Raw genomic sequence first — 21,695 nt, forward strand, 5'->3', positions numbered from 1 at the left:
TATTATATATTGATCGCTTTCTATGTATCTTATCGTGCAAAGTGTCATTCCCGTTGGATGCACAAACTTGTCATCATGCGTGTGCATTCTGCTAACTGCACTGTCCATAACTATTTAATATGACTTAATTTGAAGCCTAGGTTATTCTCTTATTTTCAGTTGATATAGTGGGATTGTTAGAGGGACGTCACAAATGAGTTTTTAATGAGAGAGCCTGTCAACAACCAATCACCGTCCTCACCCCTTCTTAACTCGTGCATGAGAATCGTCGTCATCCATAGCAACGGAGTTTTTATCTTAAGCTTAGGAGTTGGTATTATCCTTAGTATGAGTAGGTCTCAGAGCCGTTGTGAATCACTTTTAAGAAATTACTCCAACGTAAAAGGTTTTAGCGCGAGTTAGGAGCACTCCTAGTGGTAAGATAAAAGGCTTTGTGAATACGGCCCCTGATCATTATTTTAACTCTTTCCCCTGGCTTTGTTCAAGAAGTTTCGTCCAGGTTTCATGTCCAACAGCCACTATTATGAAGTGTGTCCGTGAACCTCCCGCACAAAAATAAATCATAAATATAATGCCCCGTCCGTTTTGTCCTCCACACATAGAGACACAGTTTATTAAGCTGTAAGGAAGACAATAAATAAAAAGCCTTCACCATTCCCAGTAACCTTCGGTCACCTTTGGTTGCTTACCAATTACATCTTCCCTTTACCCAGGGTCACCTTAGCTGGATGAGTCAGCAAGAACAGATCCTTTTGTATTAAAAGGAGGCTTCAACCGCAAGCGTAATTCAGCGTCCAGAGAAGGCCAAAATCTTGGCCGCTGGACCTGGGCAGTATCAGGGCAAGGTCTAATCTGCTGTCTGGTTTAGGACAAATCAACCTCATGTTTCTTTTCTCGCCAAGGCTTTGTTCTCAATCTGGAATAGCTCAATTCACACAGCCAATTTAGTGGACCAATTGCGAGGCTGATTGTGGGCGTGCGCTGTGCTTGCCCCCTCCAAGCACAGCACGGCTCTAAATGGTGTGGGGTCGTGGCCCGGTAATGGCAGCGCACAAAGTCAAGCAGAGCCTCAGCGAGACAAAGCTCGGTTCGGGGCGCAAGTCCAGGGAGAAGAAAACCTGTCAGGCGAGAAACGTGAAGTGCGGGGAAAGGTCAGCGAGGAGTTTCAAGGCCCACTTCCATTAGAGAAGACCTCCAGAGACACGTGTGGCTAAACCACTTCTCTAAAAGGCAGGGCCAGCCTGACTCTCACAGCTGGAGAGCCATTCTAAGCAAAAGCAGAATCATAGGGAGTGAAATGCTGTAAAAGGACACAGCTAATAATTTAATAGTTTGTCTGAAAATGGGTGCCCTGTTTGTGTTGAAAGGCATCACTATCAAGTATCTATGTCATTTTCTGTCACTGTCTCATGGTTAAGGTGTTTGGCAGATGATTTGGTCCAATACAATGTTAACAACAGCCAAAACATTTTCATAATATTTCATATCTGATTATAGTAAAACAAAAAACATAATAATATGTTTTTTTTTAAACATAATAATATGATTATTAATACTAATAGTATTAATAATAAAAATAACAATACTTTATACTGATAATAATAATTATAATATTATTATAGCAATAATAATACTAATATCATATTCTCAAGTTAGCTGCTGTTTCTGCCACATCATTTTAAACTGTGAGAGTGGATGTGTCAATCCTGCTGAGACCAGGCTGCTGTTACTTTGCCAGCAGGCATCATTAGATCTGAGATCACTGGGATTCATCTGCTGAATTGTGTTCACCCACATAGAGCTTTCTAACAGAGACTCTGTTCGGTTTTGTAATTAGATCATTAGACATGCCTAGTCACTGTGAGGATATTCTGCTCATGTGGTGAAGAACTGTGATTTAGCAATAGAAATCTTAACCCAAATTGAAGATATGCTCTTATGTTGGGATAACTCCTGTTAATCTATTGGAGGACATATGGCTTTGTGATTGTCAGTGTTATGAACTTCAGTGTGCAGCTGCGCTCATAACCAAAGTTTTGTATGTAACCAGTATGTAAGAAGCTACATGGATGAATATGCGAGGGGACGCCATCTAACCTCCAAGGCCCTGGCTCGGCCCCAGCTGCATTTCCTGTGATGAATAGCTAGAGCACACACTCAACTCACCTCCTAACTCCCAGACCTTTCGAAAGCTCGGAATATCCAAGTTAGAAACAAAATTAACCAAGAGGTGCATTATTTGAAAATGGATCCTGATCTGGGGTAGAAAATCCACTCAAATAGTCCGAAATGGCCAGGGTAGGCAACACAACAGGTACGGTCAGCCACCTGGTCTTTGAGGTTACATCAAGCTCAATTGTCCTCCATTAGTCCTGCTTCTGGGCTTTATATAGCTAGCCCTACAGGTAACACAAAAGCAAACTACTGCCTCCTTGTGGATGAGGTGTGTTCTTGAAAGTGCACTGTCTAAACTACAGTGCAACACGGCTTTAGGCAACACACCCCAAACACATCAAGCAAAGGGGCCTTATTTCATTGACGGGCAACGCGTCCGTCGTGCATGTACTAAATCTAGCACGTGGCCGACCTACCCATATTTGCACTTATGATCTTACTCATGGCATTAAATTGGGGAAAAAGATTTTGTCAAGTTATTAAGTAAGCTTCAGTTCATGCATGGTGGATGTTGCTCATTTATTGTTGCTTTGCTCGTTGCAAGTTGCCCGTCAGTGAAATTAGGACCTAAAAGTGTTTATGGCAGTATACTCCTTGGTTAAGTGGTAGTCTTAAAACCCCTTCTAACAAGAGACAGCACCAGCCATAATTTTTGACCAAAAGTAACCCTGAGCCGAACAGTTGTGCAAATCATGTCTGTGTAGCCTCTGCATTTACCTTCAATTGTGTCACTAAATGCGCGATTCTTGCAATTCTTGCAATCGAAATATTTTAATGTACACATTTCTTTTGATTGGAACATGTGGCCGAGAACTGGCCCACCATTTCTTTGAAACAATCCACTTCAGAGCCCACAAATGGCCCCTATTACTGTTCCCTACACAACCCCAACGTGTTACTCCTGGATATCCCTGACAGCGAGTCTCTGAGCAAATTATCTGGTATAATGTTCTTATAGTGGGAGTGGCACATTCAGGACCGGTCTGCTGCTCTCTACTGTCTATCAGTTATATATTTCGGTTATTTTCATCTCAGCTTTTACAGTCAGATCCTTTCTAAAACTATTATCCCTGCACCAATGTACGCCCAGTCTCGGAGTTGTATTTAAGTGGTAGTGGTTTTCTTTAGTGGTAAGCATTTGGCAAGAGGAAGTACAGCCATAACCTTTTTAGGTCCAACTGGAGTAATTGCAGTTTGGGCACACTGACAATGTGTATAAAGCTATTCAATTAATAGACACCTAATACTTAAACTACTAAGGCACCAGAAAGCCTGTTCAAAGCTAAACGTTGGAGGACTCTTATTTTCTTATTTGTTTGGAAGTTGCATGAATGATGAGTTCTAGTTTCTAATACCGTCATCCACTTCATAAGGGTGTTCTACTGCAGTGACTAGAATATCATTAGGCAATTCTGCTGTAGTCCACTGCCTTTCAGGCACACTGAAATCTGCTTGATGTTTTTTTATTCAGAAATATCCATGTTCTACCTTATAGTTACTTAGTGCTACATTCCCCCAATGTTTTATTCAACACCCCTCCGCCAGCCTTGAGCACAATTGTCAAAATCCCAATACATATAACAGCTATTTGTCAGAAATGACTCATAATTTGATCATGGCCCCGGGCTGGGCTGGGCTGGGTGGGAGCGGATCAGGCAGAGCGCTGTGAGCAGTAGGAAGTGCATGTCTAACTGTCTAACACCTTAAATCCCTCTGCCCACACACAGAAAGCCCGACTCGCCCGGATAAGAATAGCCAAGAAGGGGAGCTCCAACGCCTACCTGCAGACTAAACGCAACGGGCTGCTGAACGAGCTACTGGATCTCACGGTAAGAACAGTCCCATAGGAGGATGGGATAGAAGGAGAGGTAGAGGAAGATATAGGAAAAGAGGGAGAGATAGAGGGAATGATAGAGCGAGAGATAGATGGAGGGGTAGAGGGAGGGATCGAAGGAGGGGTAGAGGGAGGGTTGCTGTCTATCTTCACCTGGGTGAAAAAAACACTGATGGGTCCTCTACTAGAAACAGTCAAGCCTGTTATCTGTGACTGGCCTTCCGTTTCTCTTTTGTTGGTTGTGTGTGTCTGTGTCTGTGTGCGTGTGCGTGTGCGTGTGCGTGTGCGTGCGTGTGTGTGTGTGCCTTCAAGGGTCTCTCCTATCAGGCAGCCTGACCTGTCAGCATGACCAGTACCTGAAACCCCTGTGAAGGTGTGAATCAAGTCAACCAACACCTTAAAACCCTAAGGGACAGAGCTGATTTTGTACTGTGTGACACAAAACATATTTTTTTTGAATCAAGGAATGGTGATTTATAATTTGATCAAACCTAACTCAAAGGAAAGGAGTGACAGAACCATTACATACAGAACCTACGTTCTCTCTCCAGCAGCTGTGTCTGTTACTAAACTGTTTTGGTTTAATATATTCAAGGAAAGCATAGACAAGGTTAAGTTGGATTTAAGTCCATGGTGTTTTTACACTTTTACCCAACACTTAAAGGATCCAATTCCAAGGGCGTAGGTTTTGTCTCAGCATTGGTAGGGACACTGCCCGGCAGACCCCCCCACCCCCACCCCCACCATAAATTAAAAAATGTAGTTGATGTTATATTTAACAGGCAAACTTTATTAGACTATATTAACATTTGTGTACTAACTTGTGGAACTGGGAACTGATTTAAACATAATAAGAATAATAAACCCTCAGTTTAAATAAAAAACTAAACGTTCTCCACATTTCTTGACATCACATGTTTTTGTTGTCCTTTTTGGATATCCCAAACATGAGTAAGACCTCATCTGAAGCCCTGATGGTCCAGCTGCTTCTTCCTCAACCTGCACTACATCTGCACTGGATTTATTAGTTTCCTGAATGCATTTCAAAATATTGCCTTAATGAACAAAATTACCTAATGAGAAGTACATGCAGTGCATTTGTTTGTTCTAAAATTAATTTGTAATATGTAGGTAATTGGTTCAGGTTTTATGGAGCTGTACTAAGCCTACATTATCTGGATTGCAGTGCAATGAAATAATGTATTCATGAATTATATGCTGCATACATTTGGGCAGCCCAATTTATTGCACCTTTTTACTACCTTCAAGTATAACATGTATTCTCAAAATAGCCATAGTGATTGATTACATGCATGGGTAAAATTGTCTAAACATCCCTTTAAAAAACAGCATTTGAATGCAATCTTTACCAAAATGGACAATTCAACGTCTCATCTGAACCCCTTATGCTGATTAATCAACACCCTGCTCTACATCTGTAGCTTCAGGCTGCTGGTTTTCCTGCACAACAATGAATTAATTCAACAGACACTAACCATGCTTAGTTGACTGCTGACATTGGTCAAGACATTACAGGGAACGGATATAGTTTAATTACTATCCTAGGGATCATATACAGCCGCGGAAAAAAATAAGAGACCACTTCAAAATGATCAGTTTCTCTGGTTTTACTATTTATTGGTATGTGTTAAAGTAAAATGTACATGTTTGTTTTATTCTATAACCTACTGGCAACATTCTTACCAAATTTCAAATACAAATATTGTCATTTAGATCATTTATTTGCAGAAAAATGACAATTGGTCAAAATAGCAAAAAAGATGCAGTGTCTTCAGATCTCGAATAATGCAAAGAAAACAAGCTCATATTCATTTTTAAACTACACACTACTAATGCTTTAACTTAGGAAGAGTTCAGAAATCAATATTTGGTGGAATAACCTTGATTTAAAATCACAACTTTCATGTGTCTTGGCATGCTCTCCACCAGTCTTTCACATTGCCGTTGGGTGACTTTATGCTACTCCTGGCGCAAGAATTCAAGCAGCTCGGCTTCTTTTCATGGCTTGTGACCATCCATCTTCCTCTTGATCACATTTCAGAGTTTTTTTTATGGGATTCAGGTCTCGAAATTGGGCTGGCCATGACAGGGTCCTGATCTGGTGATACTCCATCCACACCTTTACTGGCCTGGCTGTGTGGCATGGAGCATTGCCCTGCTGGAAAAAACACTTCTCAGAGTTGGGGAACATTGTCAGAGCAAAAGGAAGCAAGTTTTTCTTCCGGGACAACGTTGTACTTTGCCTGGCTGAGGTTTGTAAAAGACCATAAGGATTGAACCAAAGCCGACTGGAGGGTCTCCTAGTTCGTCTTCTCTGATGAGTCCAATTTCACAGTAGGTGCAAGACTCTGTGGCTTGTAGGCCTCTCCAGGTCTCCGTCTAACCATCAGACGACCATGTGTTGGGCAAAGCTGAAAATTGGACTCATCAGAGAAGACGAACTAGGAGACCCTCCAGTCGGCTTTGGTTCAATCCTTATGGTCTTTACAAACCTCAGCCAGCTTATCCTTCTGGCTTCAACAAGACGAGATGTAATGCAAGCAAAAGTTACATGCTCTACAAACTTTCAAAACATGTTTCCATTGTACAATGGGTGGCGATTTAGGGTTAGCAGCTTCGCAGTGTGGGTAGTTTTCCGACTAACTAACAGCGACTTGGGCTTTTTGATAGCTCCTTACTCTATGGCTGGAAAACACTTCTGGCATCTCTTTTCTTTCTAAGTTAAAGCTGCTTGAATTCTTGCGCCAGGAGTAGCATAAAGTCACCCAACGGCAATGTGAAAGACTGGTGGAGAGCATGCCAAGACACATGAAAGTTGTGATTTTAAATCAAGGTTATTCCACCAAATATTGATTTCTGAACTCTTCCTAAGTTAAAGCATTAGTATTGTGTAGTTTAAAAATGAATATGAGCTTGTTTTCTTTGCATTATTCGAGATCTGAAGACACTGCATCTTTTTTGCTATTTTGACCAATTGTCATTTTTCTGCAAATAAATGATCTAAATGACAATATTTTTATTTGAAATTTGGTAGGAATGTTGCCAGTAGGTTATAGAATAAAACTAAAATGTACATTTTACTTTAACACATACCAATAAATAGTAAAACCAGAGAAACTGATCATTTTGAAGTGGTCTCTTAATTTTTTCCGCGGCTGTAGGCCTACCAGTTTATAGGGTGACCAGATTTGAGTTTGTGAAAAAGAGGACACTTCGACTCCTCTCCCGCAACGGAATTTTTGGATGTCATGTACTATTGTAAATGATGCAGCTAGTGGATGTTGCAAGGTGCTTAGTTTTGCCAGATTGGAAATGGCGTATCTTATCAGAGACTGAAAATGATTGTATTTGGAGGATGATTATCCTATCTGACAACACTGGGAAAGCAGTCCACCAGTTCTCTACAGTCAGAGCTCGCGGAAGAAGGGAGATACCCTTTCCAAAACTTGACGTAATAACTAGATTGTTATTAAGGCAAAGTCCCGGACGTTTTTAGAATCCCGGCCGGACGCATTTTTTAGGTCTCGAAAAGAGATGTCCAGGTAAAAATACATCTGGTCATCCTTATTATGAGTTGCTAGGCTGCTGGTACTAGACTGAACTAGCATGGTCTAATTAGGTGGGTAGTTTAGCTTATCCTTCTGGCTTCAACAAGACGAGATGTAATGCAAGCAAAAGTTACATGCTCTACAAACTTTCAAAACATGTTTCCATTGTACAATGGGTGGCGATTTAGGGTTAGCAGCTTCGCAGTGTGGGTAGTTTTCCGACTAACTAACAGCGACCTGGGCTTTTTGATAGCTCCTTACTCTATGGGTGGAAAACACTTCTGGCATCTCTTTTCTTTTTAGGTGTCTTTTCCCTATCTACAGACCACAAAAGGGTCAAAATATCAATGCTGAGACTAAACGAAATACTGATATGAGGCGTTATTATTTCCTGGCGTATTTAGTAGCTTACCGTATCAGACTACTAGCAGCACTCTCTCAGGATTCACGTAGTGTTTCTGACTCTGCCACTTCAGCCAATTAAATGACAGCATCTTGTCTCCCAGGCTCGAGGGTGCATTGGAAAACTTAGACATTTATTTATAACTCTTCTGGGCGACGAACATTGTATTGATAATAATACGAATGAGTTTGCAAATATATTGTGCAAAATCATTTTTTTCTCAAATTAACAAAATATTGGTAGGGACTTTTTTTGTCTTTCCCAAACTTTGGTTGTGACTAGTCCCTACCAACCCTATGCAAACCTACGCCCGACCAATTCTTCCTCATAACCCCTACATTGTCATGTTGAAAGGCTTAACTTTGTAATCAAATAACATTTCAAGACAAATCAACTCAATGTTAGCTGATTGAAACCTTTCCCAGTTTCAAGTAGCCTGTCTGTCAGTCCTCACCATCAGTGACTGACTAATGTGTATCTGTCAGATTCAGTGGCATTGACACCATTTTGTCTTTGCTGCTGTGCGCCCATCCAGGGTGCTGGGTGAGGTAAAGATAATGAAATCAGGCCAGAGGACTCGCTTTGTGTTTTAATTAGGAGTTATGAGAAATTAAAAAGTCCCTGGTTATCTCATGGAAAAGTACCAATGCCCCCTCCCCCTTATCTCCCCCCCCCCTCTCTCTCTCTCTCTCTCTCTCTTCACTGTTTCACCCTGCACTCCGACTCTCTTCCCAAGGAATGTCACACCAGATGAAACGAACACAGCCTCCAATCAGGATGTGATACAGCCAATTAGCTTTAATTAGCATTTGATTAGAGCCGCCTAACACGAGCAGGGACGAGAGGAGTGTGCAACGGCCTCCTGCCACGGTCATAATATTTGCTTTGTTGGTGCGTCTCATCAGGAGTGATAGAGACCCAGAGAAGTTGCCATGTTTCTCTTATAAAGGCTTTATCCACCCTTTCACATAACAGCCAGTCAGTCATTGAGAAGAACAGGCAGAAAGTTATGATTTAAATCTGACCCATAAGAGGTTTCACACATTGCCTTGTGGATGGAGCTGTCAGCCATGTCCTGCTTTGAGATACGGGTTTGCCATGGCCGTCCATTGTGCCGCGTGGCATATGACAAGGTGTCTCAGGAATAACATATGGGTCCTGTTACGGATTGGAGGTGGGGTGTTGAACTCAAATGCACGACTCAGACACAACAGGAGTAGGATGAAGAATAAACTTTTACTGTCCAGGGTTCGGTACACGGTTAAGCAGTCCAATGGCAGGCAAACAATCCAAAAGGGCAAAGGCAATAGAAAGTCGAAAACAGTCCAGGGTCAACACGAGAAATATTAAATAATACTGTGAACACAGAGGAACACTGAGAAACAACACGCAACATAAATGACAAACCAGCCACGAGAGACAAGAACACAAGGAGTATATATACACACACAACAGATAACAAGGGACAGGTGAAGACAATCAAGGCGGGGCAGACAATGAGACACAGGTGGACTAAACAAGGGAATTACCAGGAACAGATAACGAGGGACAGGTGAGAACAATCAAGGCAGGGGAGACAATGACAGCAACGAGGGCACATGGTATACACAAACAAACACAGGGAAGCACAAAGTGAAAAGCACATGGTGGGAACAAGGAAGCACAATGACTAGACAAGGAACTAAGATCACATGACACACAAGGGAGACAAACTAATAAAGAGCACAAGCAGAATAACAAGGGGAGGGAGTGAGGAGACAGACACGAGGAGACAAGGGTAAACAAACACAAATGAAGACACACGTGAGAAGAACACAAGGGATACATAGGGAAACAAGGCAGGGACAGAGCACAGACCTTACAGGTCCTTGAAAGGGCAGGGCTGCCAACGACACTGAATGGCTCCGGCAAGAACTGTCTTTTTCCATTCCTCTTCCCTCTTGAAGGGCTTCTTAAGTATCATCACCAACCTCCAAGAACTTTTATCTCCATCGTTTCTTAAACTCCTCCACACGTCCCACCAGAGGCCTCCATCTTAGGTTAGTGACACACAGACTCAATAATGCATCTACTGGACCGAGACTCGTCTGGAAGAGAAAGCGCTAGTATGAGCCAAATATTCAGAGCATAGCGATGCTCCCTTGAAAGCCTTTGAATCCGAGGGCAGTCTGTCAATATTGATAGACCACGATGAATCCAATTTTTGCAATTTCTGTATGAGAGTGATGCTGGCCTCCGATTCATCAATTTAAGACGAAAGTCCATGAGGACAGTTTTGTGTTATGATGGTAGTCTACTGCACTATTTAGTTTGTGTGTGAATGCAGGACTACTTCTATATGTACCACAAATATGTTATTAATTTATTTTGTCATTATGTGATGTACTCTGTTGTGTAGTTTGACAATGCACAGTGGGTAAGTAAGTGCTGACATGAGTAAGATATCACAGTGTTCATGTTCTGCAACTCTCATTTAAAGGTTGTATGTATGTATGGGCATGTGTGAGAGCTGTATTTGTATAAATCTTGTGTGTTTTTTTGTTCCCCTCGGATTGTGTGTTTGTGTCTCGGTTTTGTGTGTATGATTGTGTGTGTGTGTGTGTGTTTGTGCTTTTGTGTGTGTGTGTGTGTGTGTGTGTGTGTGTGTGTGTGTGTGTGTGTGTGTGTGTGTGTGTGTGTGTGTGTGTGTGTGTGTGTGTGTGTGTGCGCGTGTGTGTATGAGTTTGTGTGTGCATTTGTGTGTGTGTGTGTGTGTGTGTGTGTGTGTGTGTGTGTGTGTGTGTGTGTGTGTGTAGGCCTCAGAGGAGGACCAGCAGCATCTGAACAAGACAAAATCCCTACTTGAGAGCCAACACCACCACCTATTGCACTGTTTGGAGAAAACGACTGTGAGTCACTGCCTGCACAAACTCCAGAAGCAAAAGACAGCCCAGGAAAAACAGCCTTCTGCTTTCTGATTCTTATTTGTTCTACAAAATGCTGAATCGCCCAGACAGATTTAAAAGTGTGCGTCTCTATTTCAGCTGACTGGAAATGCTCAAGGGGCAAAACAGAATCAGATAATGACTGGAGAGTGTTCTTTTTAAAAGGAATTTCTGTATCCCTCAGTTACCCCTTTAGGACTCACTACTGAATGCTATTGGGATGAGAAAAACAGTAGATCAGGCAGTTTTGCAAAATAAGCTGAAGATGAGTGTAAAAAAATGTCATCTCTTTTCTTTGACTTAACACTTTTAGTATCTCTTTCTTTTGTTCCTTTTTTTGTAGATTTCAATCCCTTTCATTTCTTTTTTTCTGCCTCTTTTTCCTTTTCTGCACTCTCTCTCTCTCTCTCTCTCTCAAACACACTGCTTCTCTCTTCAGGGCCATGACTTTGTGGACGAGCAGCTATTTGAGCAGAATTGTCTGGAAGGGGCCATGCCACCGTACCGTTCTCGCACCCCCTCCGTTTCCAGCCTGGAGGGCCTGACGGGCACCTGCTGCTCCCGTAGGACCAAGAGGAGTGTCCCGCTGCCAATCGCCAACGCGCCAGACTCACACACACACCCACACGCGCTCACACACACACTCCCAAAGTCGCCAGGTCTGCAGGAGCTCAGTGCCATCAACATCCAGTGTGCCGAGAAGCAAATCCACAGCAGCAGGTCAGACATTCACATTTCGCCCTCAGGTATACCTTTAATCAAAGTGACTTATAGAGTACAATGGAGACGAAGTATGAGATCACAGTTCCAGTGAAAATTCCAACATTTACATTTATGCAGTGGTATGGGTCTGGGTATGTGTGGGTAATTTAATACTCAAACAGCAACATGATTTAATACAAGATCTGTCCAGACATACATTCTCAGGTGTCATAGTTTCATAACTGAATTTCTTCAAATCGCTCGATCCATCTCTTTTGACTCTTCCGCGTAGTTTCGTAAATATTTAAACATCAATGTATTGCCTCTTAAAATGAGGTCTTAAATCTTTGTTTTGTGTGCATACATCTACCTGGAATGATGAGCAGTAAGGCACCACAGGGAGTGTATCAGCTCTCTCCAACTGCCTGGTCTGGTCCCAATAAAGTCAAAGAGTCAACATTGGTTAGATTTATACATTTACAACTTGCTTGAAACAGGCTTTGGAAATAGTTCAAAGATGAAAACCCTGGTTGGAGCAAAATGTGTCCTTTGTGGCAAAGGAAGGGCAGTAAACCAGAGACCTTTGCAGACAGCAACAACGTACTCTCTGGTCCTGTATGCGAATATATACACTAGATCAGTGGTTCTTAACATGGGTTCGATCGAACCCCAGGGGTTCGTCTAGTCACTCTCAGGGGTTCGGCAGGGGTCAAGACACACACAGTATAGCCCAGGTCACACTAGCAATGTAGGGCCGTTTTTATACATACCTACGTTTTGAAGAAATAATTTTTTATTTTTCAAATTACGAAGGGTTCGGCGAATGCACTGATGAAGCTTGCAGGGTTCAGTACCTCCAATAAGGTTAAGAACCACTGCACTAGATGCCTTTGTGTTTTATGTGCGCCGCCAGGGTAAGACTAAGGACAGGAGAGACTTTATCAGCTGTAGGGCAGCTGAGGTTCACAGCGGTTCAGGAGGAGAAAGGGCCATGCTGGTCACCCGGGCAGCGACGGGAGCACAAGCAGAGCAGCGGCCCATCCATCACTCGCACAAGCGACAACACAGTGTCAGGTGGCATGGTGTCAGGTGGCAGGGTGCTACAGGGACGAGGCAAGGACATGCACAAGGACTGAGGGCCCGCTGCTGACCTGTCACCGCTAAACTTCTCAAACTGTGTTTCAGTTGCATGGAGGGAGGACATGCCATCAAAGTAGCATCTACACTGAACTTAGTATACTAATCAACACTGTTTATTTCTCGCTAAGTTATGTAGCATATAACTGTTATGTTGCTTTTGGTGGTTTTGTTGTTGTTTTAATTTGCTTACATGCTCGTGGTAATGATTGTGGAATTTCCTTACAGTTGATTATCCCTGTTGAGGCTTTGCATATTTAATGAACAGATAAAGTGGAGGCAGCATACATCAGCCGGAGCAACTGATTCAAAGTGCAAAAGCAGTAGCAGCAGCAGCAGCAGCAAATATCCTCCAATCAGAGTGCCAGCTTTGCAGGGAAAAACAAATATCATCCAATCAGAGTGCCAGCTTTGCAGGGAAAATGAAATATCATCCAATCAGAGTGCCACCTTTGCAAGGATAATGTTATCCGAATCTTGCGCAGGGCTTTGAAAAGCTGTCAGAGATACACCTCTAATGTCCGGGTCGTAGAAACAATACGTATATCAACTGCGCATTCAACCATTGATAATGCCAACAATAAATAATAAACAGTTGTCTGAAATGCTTTTCTATTTGAATATAAACAGCAGTCTTTATCAAACCTTGTGTGCTTTAAAAGCATACATCCATATATACCATAATTACATAGTGGATCAGATAAACACAGAGAAAGTCACTTTGCAGTTGTGTTTTGTTGAACGGGCATGTAATATAGAAAACCATAGACTATATAGGTATATATGTATATGTAGAAAACTGCATTGCATTTCACCAGGCCACATCCTGTAGGTCAAAGGTTATACCTTGCAATACTTTTAAAAATCACTAGAGGGCAGTGTATTGCTGACTCCAAGGGTGTGGTGTTGAACTGCCAAACCTCAATGGGCTGAAAATCTGTACGGCGGAATTGTGAATAAATTGCTTTCTCTTTAAATCTCTTCTCTATTATTTTGTCATAGCTATGGATCTCTACCTTTACCTACTGTTGCAGTGCTTCTTCATTACCAATCCAAAGCTATTGTTTATCTAAAAGAAGGAGATCTTTCAATAATGAACATCTTTAAACAGCCACTATTGTGTTTAAAGACGCAATAAACTGTCTTTGTTGATGAAATAAAAGCCTTAATTCAAACAGCAGCTCGGCTCAGTGCCAATGACAGGTGGTTCTCGGCTCTCCATTTCATTCAGGTGCTCTGTAATTGTGTTGGTTGCTGTAGAACTGCTCTTGGTAAAGCCATTATCCTGGGTGACACTGAAATCTTCTGCGTGTCCTTTACCTCTTCTAGTCGCTCTAATCTCAACATGCAGACCAACGAGGTGGACCGCCGCAACTGCAAACAGCAGAAGGTCACTACGGCGATCATCAGCATCCAGACGCCCAGCACGGGGAGCCCTGCCGAGGACGGCGGCCATGGCCTCCCCAACCGTGGAGCCAGCGTCATGACAACGGCCAGCTCGAACATCATCAAGGTGTCGGCCCTGTGAGCACAACTGCCAGCGTGACTGAGCATACAGCACAAAAGACTGTGGGATTGCTAAACCTACGCAGGGAACTCTGTCCCCATCCACACCATGGCACATTGACATTAGGGGGTGCTGTTTTGATGGACAACGTGATGCAGGGTGAGGGCAAGGAGAGGAGATGGGAGGAGAGAGGGGGCAGGGGAGGGGAGAAAGATGCAGCCTGGAACTAAACTGCTGTGTGCATCCTCTGGGAGAGGTTGGCACTGGGACATGTTTTACAAGGTAACGGTTGGAGAGGAGCCGGAGAACAAATCTATGTGTGTTTCTCTGCTTGCTTTGCACATCGTCTCTCTCTCTTCAAAGTGACTCTGTGTTCCTGATGACGGTGCCAAATTTGTTTGGGGGGGGATGTACACCAGGTTGATCAGGTAGCTGTGGAAAATAAGTCGGTTTGTAGCAGAGACTGGGGGGTGGGTCGTTACTGCAGGTTTGATTGTTCTTGTTTGTGTCTCACTCCTTATTACACATCACAACGATTTACTGTGCTTTGGCAACGGTAACCTGCTTTTTTCTCTGTCTGGGTACAAGTTCATATGCTCTGTGTGTGAGAACATCATATCGGATGAAGATGAGATTCCTAGATTAGGTACTTTTTGCCCTTTGTTTAAAGTTATCAACATAGATACTGCCTGTCAGAATCACAACCTTAGTGTTTAGATGTTTTTTCAGATTGAACCTGTTTGTCTTTCTCTCTCACACTTCTCTTGTTTCGAAGAGATACAGTCTTTGACATCCTCTCATATTGTTAAAGAACGTTTCCAGTGGAATATTTGATTTAGCCGTACAACATCACTAACTAACAACAGTTATCTAATTTATTATTTAATGTAAGGTGAGTTTAATTTTTTCCATCTGCTGGAAATGTTTCAGCAGTTCTGTGTTCAGTGTTCAGTGCCAAGGCTGCAGGTAAACTTAAGGATTTACAGTGTATATCTTTAGCCCTTTCAAATGTGAACATGGATCTCTTCATTTCTCCGGTGTGTTAGGCAGTGATGGGTGTGCAATGGACACAGGTTCTTGTGTAGATCCCACAAGATAAACGTTAGATACACTATGGTTTGTGCATTCCTGAGCCTTCAAACTATTTCAGTATCTATTCAGATGAAGATTCCGGGAGAGTCATTTTGTTACATTTTTGCATCGATTTTAAATAGTCAAAATAATGTTGCTTTTGGAAGTAACTTATTCAACATATTGAGAATTTCTTATTGAAAACAAAATATATACCATATGACTTGTTGGTTGAAGTTGGTGAATGGAATGTAAAACAGTGGCTAATGTGATTAAATAGTCTAAATGAATATTTTCACATTTCTTGTGATGGTGTTAGTTACATCAGCGTCTTCTCCTTTTGTTTATATACACCTGTCACAACTGTTGTTCTTTGACAAATTGGTGTTTGTGTTCGGGTTTGTCATGCTCAATCATTCTTATAAACAATTTGAAGGTATTTCCACTTGCGGCATTCCTTACCACATGCATTCTGAGGTTTGCCTTCCTTAGTCTAACCTATGAGGGGGTAGAATATGTGTGTTAAAATAAAAAAATATGTATCTGTTGTTGCAGGGATATGGGAGAGTGAAAATTGTTAAAGCGAAGTGGCACAGGATCACAGCTTGTTCCTCATGCCTAACAGAAAAAAATGATCATCCTTGCACCCCTTAAGAAGAGCCTCCTGTTATTTCTGATGTCCTCTTGTTTTGGCCGTCCCCATAACCCCTGTTTCTCTGTCTGCTGTGTATATTCTGTCAGATGTTGGTTCTTATTTATGACTTTTGTCCTGTGACATGTCTGATAAAGATTTAAAGTCTACTCCAGTATCAGAATCATTCTTTCTACAGTGGAACTTCTACCCCTTATATTCTTGTTCCTCTCCATAACAAAACAATCTGTGTTCTCTCACTCTAAATGATGTGTACCTTGTTATTACTTTTAACCTATGGAACCAAATGTGACATAAGGTCAGTAGTTAAATCATCTCATTTTATATGACACTCTCAGTTCTGCTTTATTAAATTAGCATTTTCAATCCTGTATGTTAATGGAGAGCTTAGCTGATTGACTATTCCTTTATGTGTTCATTATATAACATACTTATACGGGTAGATGAAATCAAGCATTCTGATTGGTTGAGAGTGAGTCATGGGGTGTACTTTATTGAGCCATAATGTACTGTACCACCTGTTTACATTTACCTGAGCGTTCGATATCAGTGCGCACTCAAACACAACGGTAGATTCGAAATCAAACCAAGATGGCGGCGTCTTGGGAGCCTGTTAGTGGGAAATATTTTATGTGAATTAAGCTATCTACATGACTTTTTATACGTCTACATTGACTTGGTTAGTTGTTTATGTGCTACACGAATGCAGAGTATTGTAGGTCTTAAATTAAGCTCTCGACCATTATTTTTAGGTTGCTGCTAACGCTTAGACCAAAAATCCATTGAAACACATAGTAGCTAGCTAGCTTCGCTGCTAATATGTATAACGTTAGCATGCTGATATGCTCTCACACGCCCCCCTCATTGAGGCAAAGGTACTGTTTGCCTCCAGTCTCTGGGCTTTTTCACTGCCGTTTTATGTAATAAACCAGCTTAATTTTAGTCTATTGAGTCACAAGTCACTCTTAACTTTAGTTTATTAAGTTTACACAGCATGGGCTATTTAGGTTAGGTTTATTAACCTAACGTTGTTATGCCCAGTTCCTACAAAGCATTTATGATTGATTTAGAATGTTTAGGCCTGTTTAAATTAAATATAATTTTATTGAAAGTGTCCCATTGACATTTTATTTTAATGGAAACTTTTTTCAAATGAGCAATGTGAATGAATTAGAGAGTGCGAGATCTAGCAAGGAGACCTGGGATGTTTTCAGACGACGCACAAATTAATGTCGATCTCCTAGCTAATCATTAAAAAACTTTTGGTGCTACGCTAACAAATGTGATGTCTCCAATGTTGTGTGTCTATTGCATAGCTTAGGAGACTTTTTTCTCTAGGCTACTGAAATGAGATACACAACGTTTGGTGGCTACAACTATTTTGTGCTAAAAGGCAGTTTACTATTTACTTACTATTTATAATGTCGCTAGCAACCGTGTTATAAAAGCAATAAGGTACGAGAGGCAGTACCTTACTGCTTAATTAAACAGCAGAGATTCTAAACAGGATTAACTGTACCCTAAAATTCACTTTTCCAAGTGCAGTACAAGTGTGATTTCACTGCACCATTCCTGCAAGAGAAAATATTTGTCTCCCCTTTTCCTGATTAGCACGTAGCGTGGGACATTCATGAAGCAACAACTGGGTGTTCTGTTGTATCAGATGCTTGCTATCGGTTTATAATTGAGCTCAGGGGAAATTGTCCAAATGTAATGAGTGCATTCTCACAAGAGCTCACGGAGGAAAGAAGAAGAGGAAAACAAATTCAAAGACAACTGACCCATATAGAGTACAACAAAAACCAGCCCCACATATCTACTTCATAAGTGTCCATGCTTACAAATCATCCCAGAGAAAAGAAGCTCTTATTATGATTGAGGTGTCTCGGTATGTAGGCCTACAGCATGTGTCTAATTGGAGCGTGCCCATACGGCAGTACATTTGTCACCGTCTCTATTACAAAGCCATTAGAAAACAGACATTGCATCCTTACTGAAGAGCAGAGGATACAACAGATTGACATCTAGGCAGAAGAACAGGGTTAGTATGCACACATGCCCTCTGTTAGGCAGATGGTTCTTCATTGTTTTGTAGTTGTTTTCTTTTTACTATTTAATCTCTGTAATTCAGAGAGAGTCGAGAAGGATCCAGAAGGGCAGTTTTTTGTGGTTTGCAGGTGTTGCTGAGTACTTGGTAAGCAGATGGGCTTGCCCTTCTAGCCGGATGCCGTCACGCATTTGAATGTAACCCCCCCCAAAATACCTGTGCTGCTAATGCAGCCAGATGGTGGGGTAAATTGGTGCGGGGATCAACCCAAGGACAGTCCATCCTCATTTACTTGTTTAAATTGTACGACCCTTACGTAACTTCCCCCACTTTCCTCCCAAGTTGCGCGGAGACAGTAATGAGGCAGCAGATGTTCTGTTCACGGCAGTATTGTGTGGGGATAAAAGGTGTTGATGATGAAGCTCTTCTCTTGACCAAACCTCCTGATTAAAGCTCACTACAAAATTAAATTTCACATGTATCATACACGGGCATCTTTCTATTGCAACATAACTAATGTGTATACGTCCCTTAATAATATTTAGCTCTTGTTAATTCCCGTTTGTTGGGGAATGAGATTTGAGTGTGTTCAAATTAAGGAATCCTGTGTTAATTTAAGGTCACTGAAGATCGACGAGACAGAGCTTTGGATATAAAGTAGGCAATGTTGTATACTGTATATCTGCTTTGCATACTAAGACACCATCGCTTGTGTGGATCAACATAATCATTACAAACAATATTTACAAGTGATTACTCCAAATTGCTGTCAATGAAAGATGACCTGGCATATTGAGATGTTCAACGTAATCAGAGGGGAATGACCCCATCAAAGCTTTTTAAATTACAAACACTCTAATTAAAATGCTGATGAAGGAAAGAGGACAGGGACACATCGTGAAACAGAGGGCGTCATTAAGCTCTCGCCTCTCTGATGGAACTTTTAAAATCCCCAAAATAACAAACCTGTTTGTTTCGATAAAGGGTTTAGTCTTCTTCTGTTCATGGCTACAATGCTGACGTGTGAGGAATGAAATGTGAACATTCGTGCTGTTATACAAACAGTAATGCTTTTAGTGACTTGTGGCCAACTTCTCCCAAGTTTCTTGGAAAGTAATTATTATACCTACTGGTCTTAATTTGTTGTGTGGTATGCAAATAGATTCATTATATGTATGTATCCATCTTTAAATGATATGTATCACATACATTACCATAAAGTGCATTAATGCTTTGATTAATTTTAGGCACTGGATTAAGAAGAGATAATTATACATTACATTAGGAATAGATAATAACAAATCTGATTACAGCACTAATACATTCAACAACGATCTCATTTTCAAATGTCAAGGCTGTTTTTTTTTTTTTTTTTTACAAAAATCCAGCATAGCCTATATTCTTATATTTGGTGAAGCATAATACAAGTTCTAATTCAGATACTTTGAACCCAGTGAGCCACCTCAAATGAGTTGTTACAGTAACCTTACACGGCTCCAGAGGGTGCTGTTTTAACATTTATCTCATTGTTTGGTTTCATCCAACAAACCTAATGGCCAGTGAATATAACCTGTATGTTGAGGCCATCCACAACTCATTTAGTATTACAATCATCTTAATATTTTATGTTTAAGTTCTTAATGTGATTTGTCATTGTTTTTAAAAGCAAGTCTGCGAACCTCTATGACAACATGCGTTAAATGAGAGTATGCAAGTTGTTTCATATCTAAAATATGTCAAAATATATAGCCTACCTGAATGAATAGATAAAGTTAATTCTGAAGTGCTACAAAGCTAGAGGGCTAAGGCTACTGTGATCAGTATGATAATCATGACGATGGCTTGTGTACTAACTAAACCTTAATCCCATCTCAAGCATCTGTGTGATCACAAATCATCAGTGCTCTGTTACTGATGATTATTCAATGTAGTTTAGTAGCGTATAGTCAAAATACCACAGTGTAGTGTAATATAGTAAGCTACATTTGTCTCAATAGTGAAACAGCGGCTACATGATATGATTGGTGGTGTCCTTAAAAATGTCATTTATGTTTTTTTTTTTTATTTCATTTTTAGTTGCCGTGTCGTCTGACAAGAAATGGTTTGGTGGATTGGAACATCAATAGCAGCCTAATCCATAAGCTTTCTGACATTCCAATTGCATAAGAGTGTGTGAGTGTGTGTGTCCATGTCTGGTGTGTGTGTGTGTGTGTGTTTGTGTGTGTGTGTGTGTATGTGTGCATTAGGGCCTTTGTGAGCAGCAGGGGGTCTGTGTTCCATTCAGGGGAGAAAGGGGTCATTGTGCCAAGCCTTCTGAGCTTTAACTGATGGCGGGCTATTTGATCGCATCCCAGATTTCAAAGGTAAGAGAGGTCACCTGATCCTTCACAGAGAGAGGGAGGTATGTGTGTGTGTGTGCATCTGTTTGTGTTTGTGTGTGTGTGTGTGTGTGTGTGTGTGCATCTGTTTGTGTGTGTGTGTGTGAGAGAGAGAGAGAGTGTGTGTGTGTGTGTGTGTGTGTGTGTGTCTGTGGGAGAGAGAGACTATGTGTGTGCAGGTCAGGGAGGTAGTGGGTTATCTATTCTCTGAGGTCTTCGAGGTAGGATAGTATATGGAGCTAGTGGGGGGTATGCTCTGTTAGTGACCCACGCAGAGCTGGGCTGAAACCCTTAGACCCTATAACAAGCCTCAATACCCCCTCCTCGACCCAATTGCCCCTGTCCCACCCCCACCTATGTCAGCTTTATTTTCAAGGGGGTAATTTTCACTTGATGCAGGTTTCTCTAAGAAGGGGTGGTGGTCAGTCTTTGTTTAGTTTTGACAATACATACAATGTGTCTCTTAAGGCTTCCTTTAGCCTATCTTCACTTTGTCTTTTTCTATTTCTTTTCTTTTCCATTCTTACTGTTTTTCTTTCATCAGCCTCTGGGGGTCCCTTTCGAAGATATCTAGCAGGTTCATGACTTTATCACTAAAGAATGTCAAATAGTTTCTGGTGTTTATGAAACCTGCTGTAGTGGTCTGTGCAATTTGTGCCTTTGACATATTAGTCCTATCAAGCCTATCTAGAAGATGCCACGTCTTAAAAGCGGCATCCGAGAAATGTGTTTGACCGGGCCATAGGCACAGAATGGTTGTGTGCTTGACACGGAACACATGGCATCATAGAACTCTTCTGTCGGTTGCACAATAGCGTAGAGCTGTCATATGTGATAAGAGAACAGGATATCTTTAAAGTTGTGTCTTTCCACTGATTTAGAAAAATCTTAGATCCACTTTGGAAAAACAAGTGAACGTCCACTGTCACTTTTTTAATTTATTGAAACGCTTCAATATATGTTTATAGGCATGTACATACGTTTCACTTACGTTCCTTACATAAATGTTAGTCCATACATTATACTTAATGTTCATTTCATATGTTAATGTGTAGATGTATGTAAACATTTAATAATACATCATTTTGAATAAATATAAATATATATAAAAATAAAGGATGTATATGCACTGACATGTCTGTCTTCTACCCGCTATGAAAAGTGAAAAAACCAGACCTGACTATCTGGATGTTGTACGTAGGTGTATCTAATTACTTGTTTGCCATGGTTGCACTTGAAAATTAATTTTGAAATGTATTTTGGATCAAATCTGACAATTTGATTTAGCCATGAGTG

General features: G+C 41.2%; 1 protein-coding gene across 1 annotated transcript in view; it reads left to right on the forward strand.

The window, feature by feature from the left end:
- LOC308371532 (A-type voltage-gated potassium channel KCND3-like) overlaps positions 1 to 14,272 on the forward strand; it is a gene marked incomplete at both ends in the record, with an annotated part of 118,503 nt that extends 104,231 nt beyond the window's left edge. Inside the window, 4 exons of the mRNA XM_080846483.1 lie at positions 3,903 to 4,004; positions 10,777 to 10,869; positions 11,345 to 11,625; positions 14,074 to 14,272. Of these exons, the coding sequence (XP_080702609.1) occupies positions 3,903 to 4,004; positions 10,777 to 10,869; positions 11,345 to 11,625; positions 14,074 to 14,272 (675 nt within the window). The remainder of the gene's footprint in view (positions 1 to 3,902; positions 4,005 to 10,776; positions 10,870 to 11,344; positions 11,626 to 14,073) is intronic.
- Between the last annotated feature and the right edge of the window lie 7,423 nt (positions 14,273 to 21,695).

The sequence above is a fragment of the Sprattus sprattus genome, assembly GCF_963457725.1.
Source record: "Sprattus sprattus genome assembly, chromosome: 10".
Taxonomy (NCBI): domain Eukaryota; kingdom Metazoa; phylum Chordata; class Actinopteri; order Clupeiformes; family Clupeidae; genus Sprattus; species Sprattus sprattus.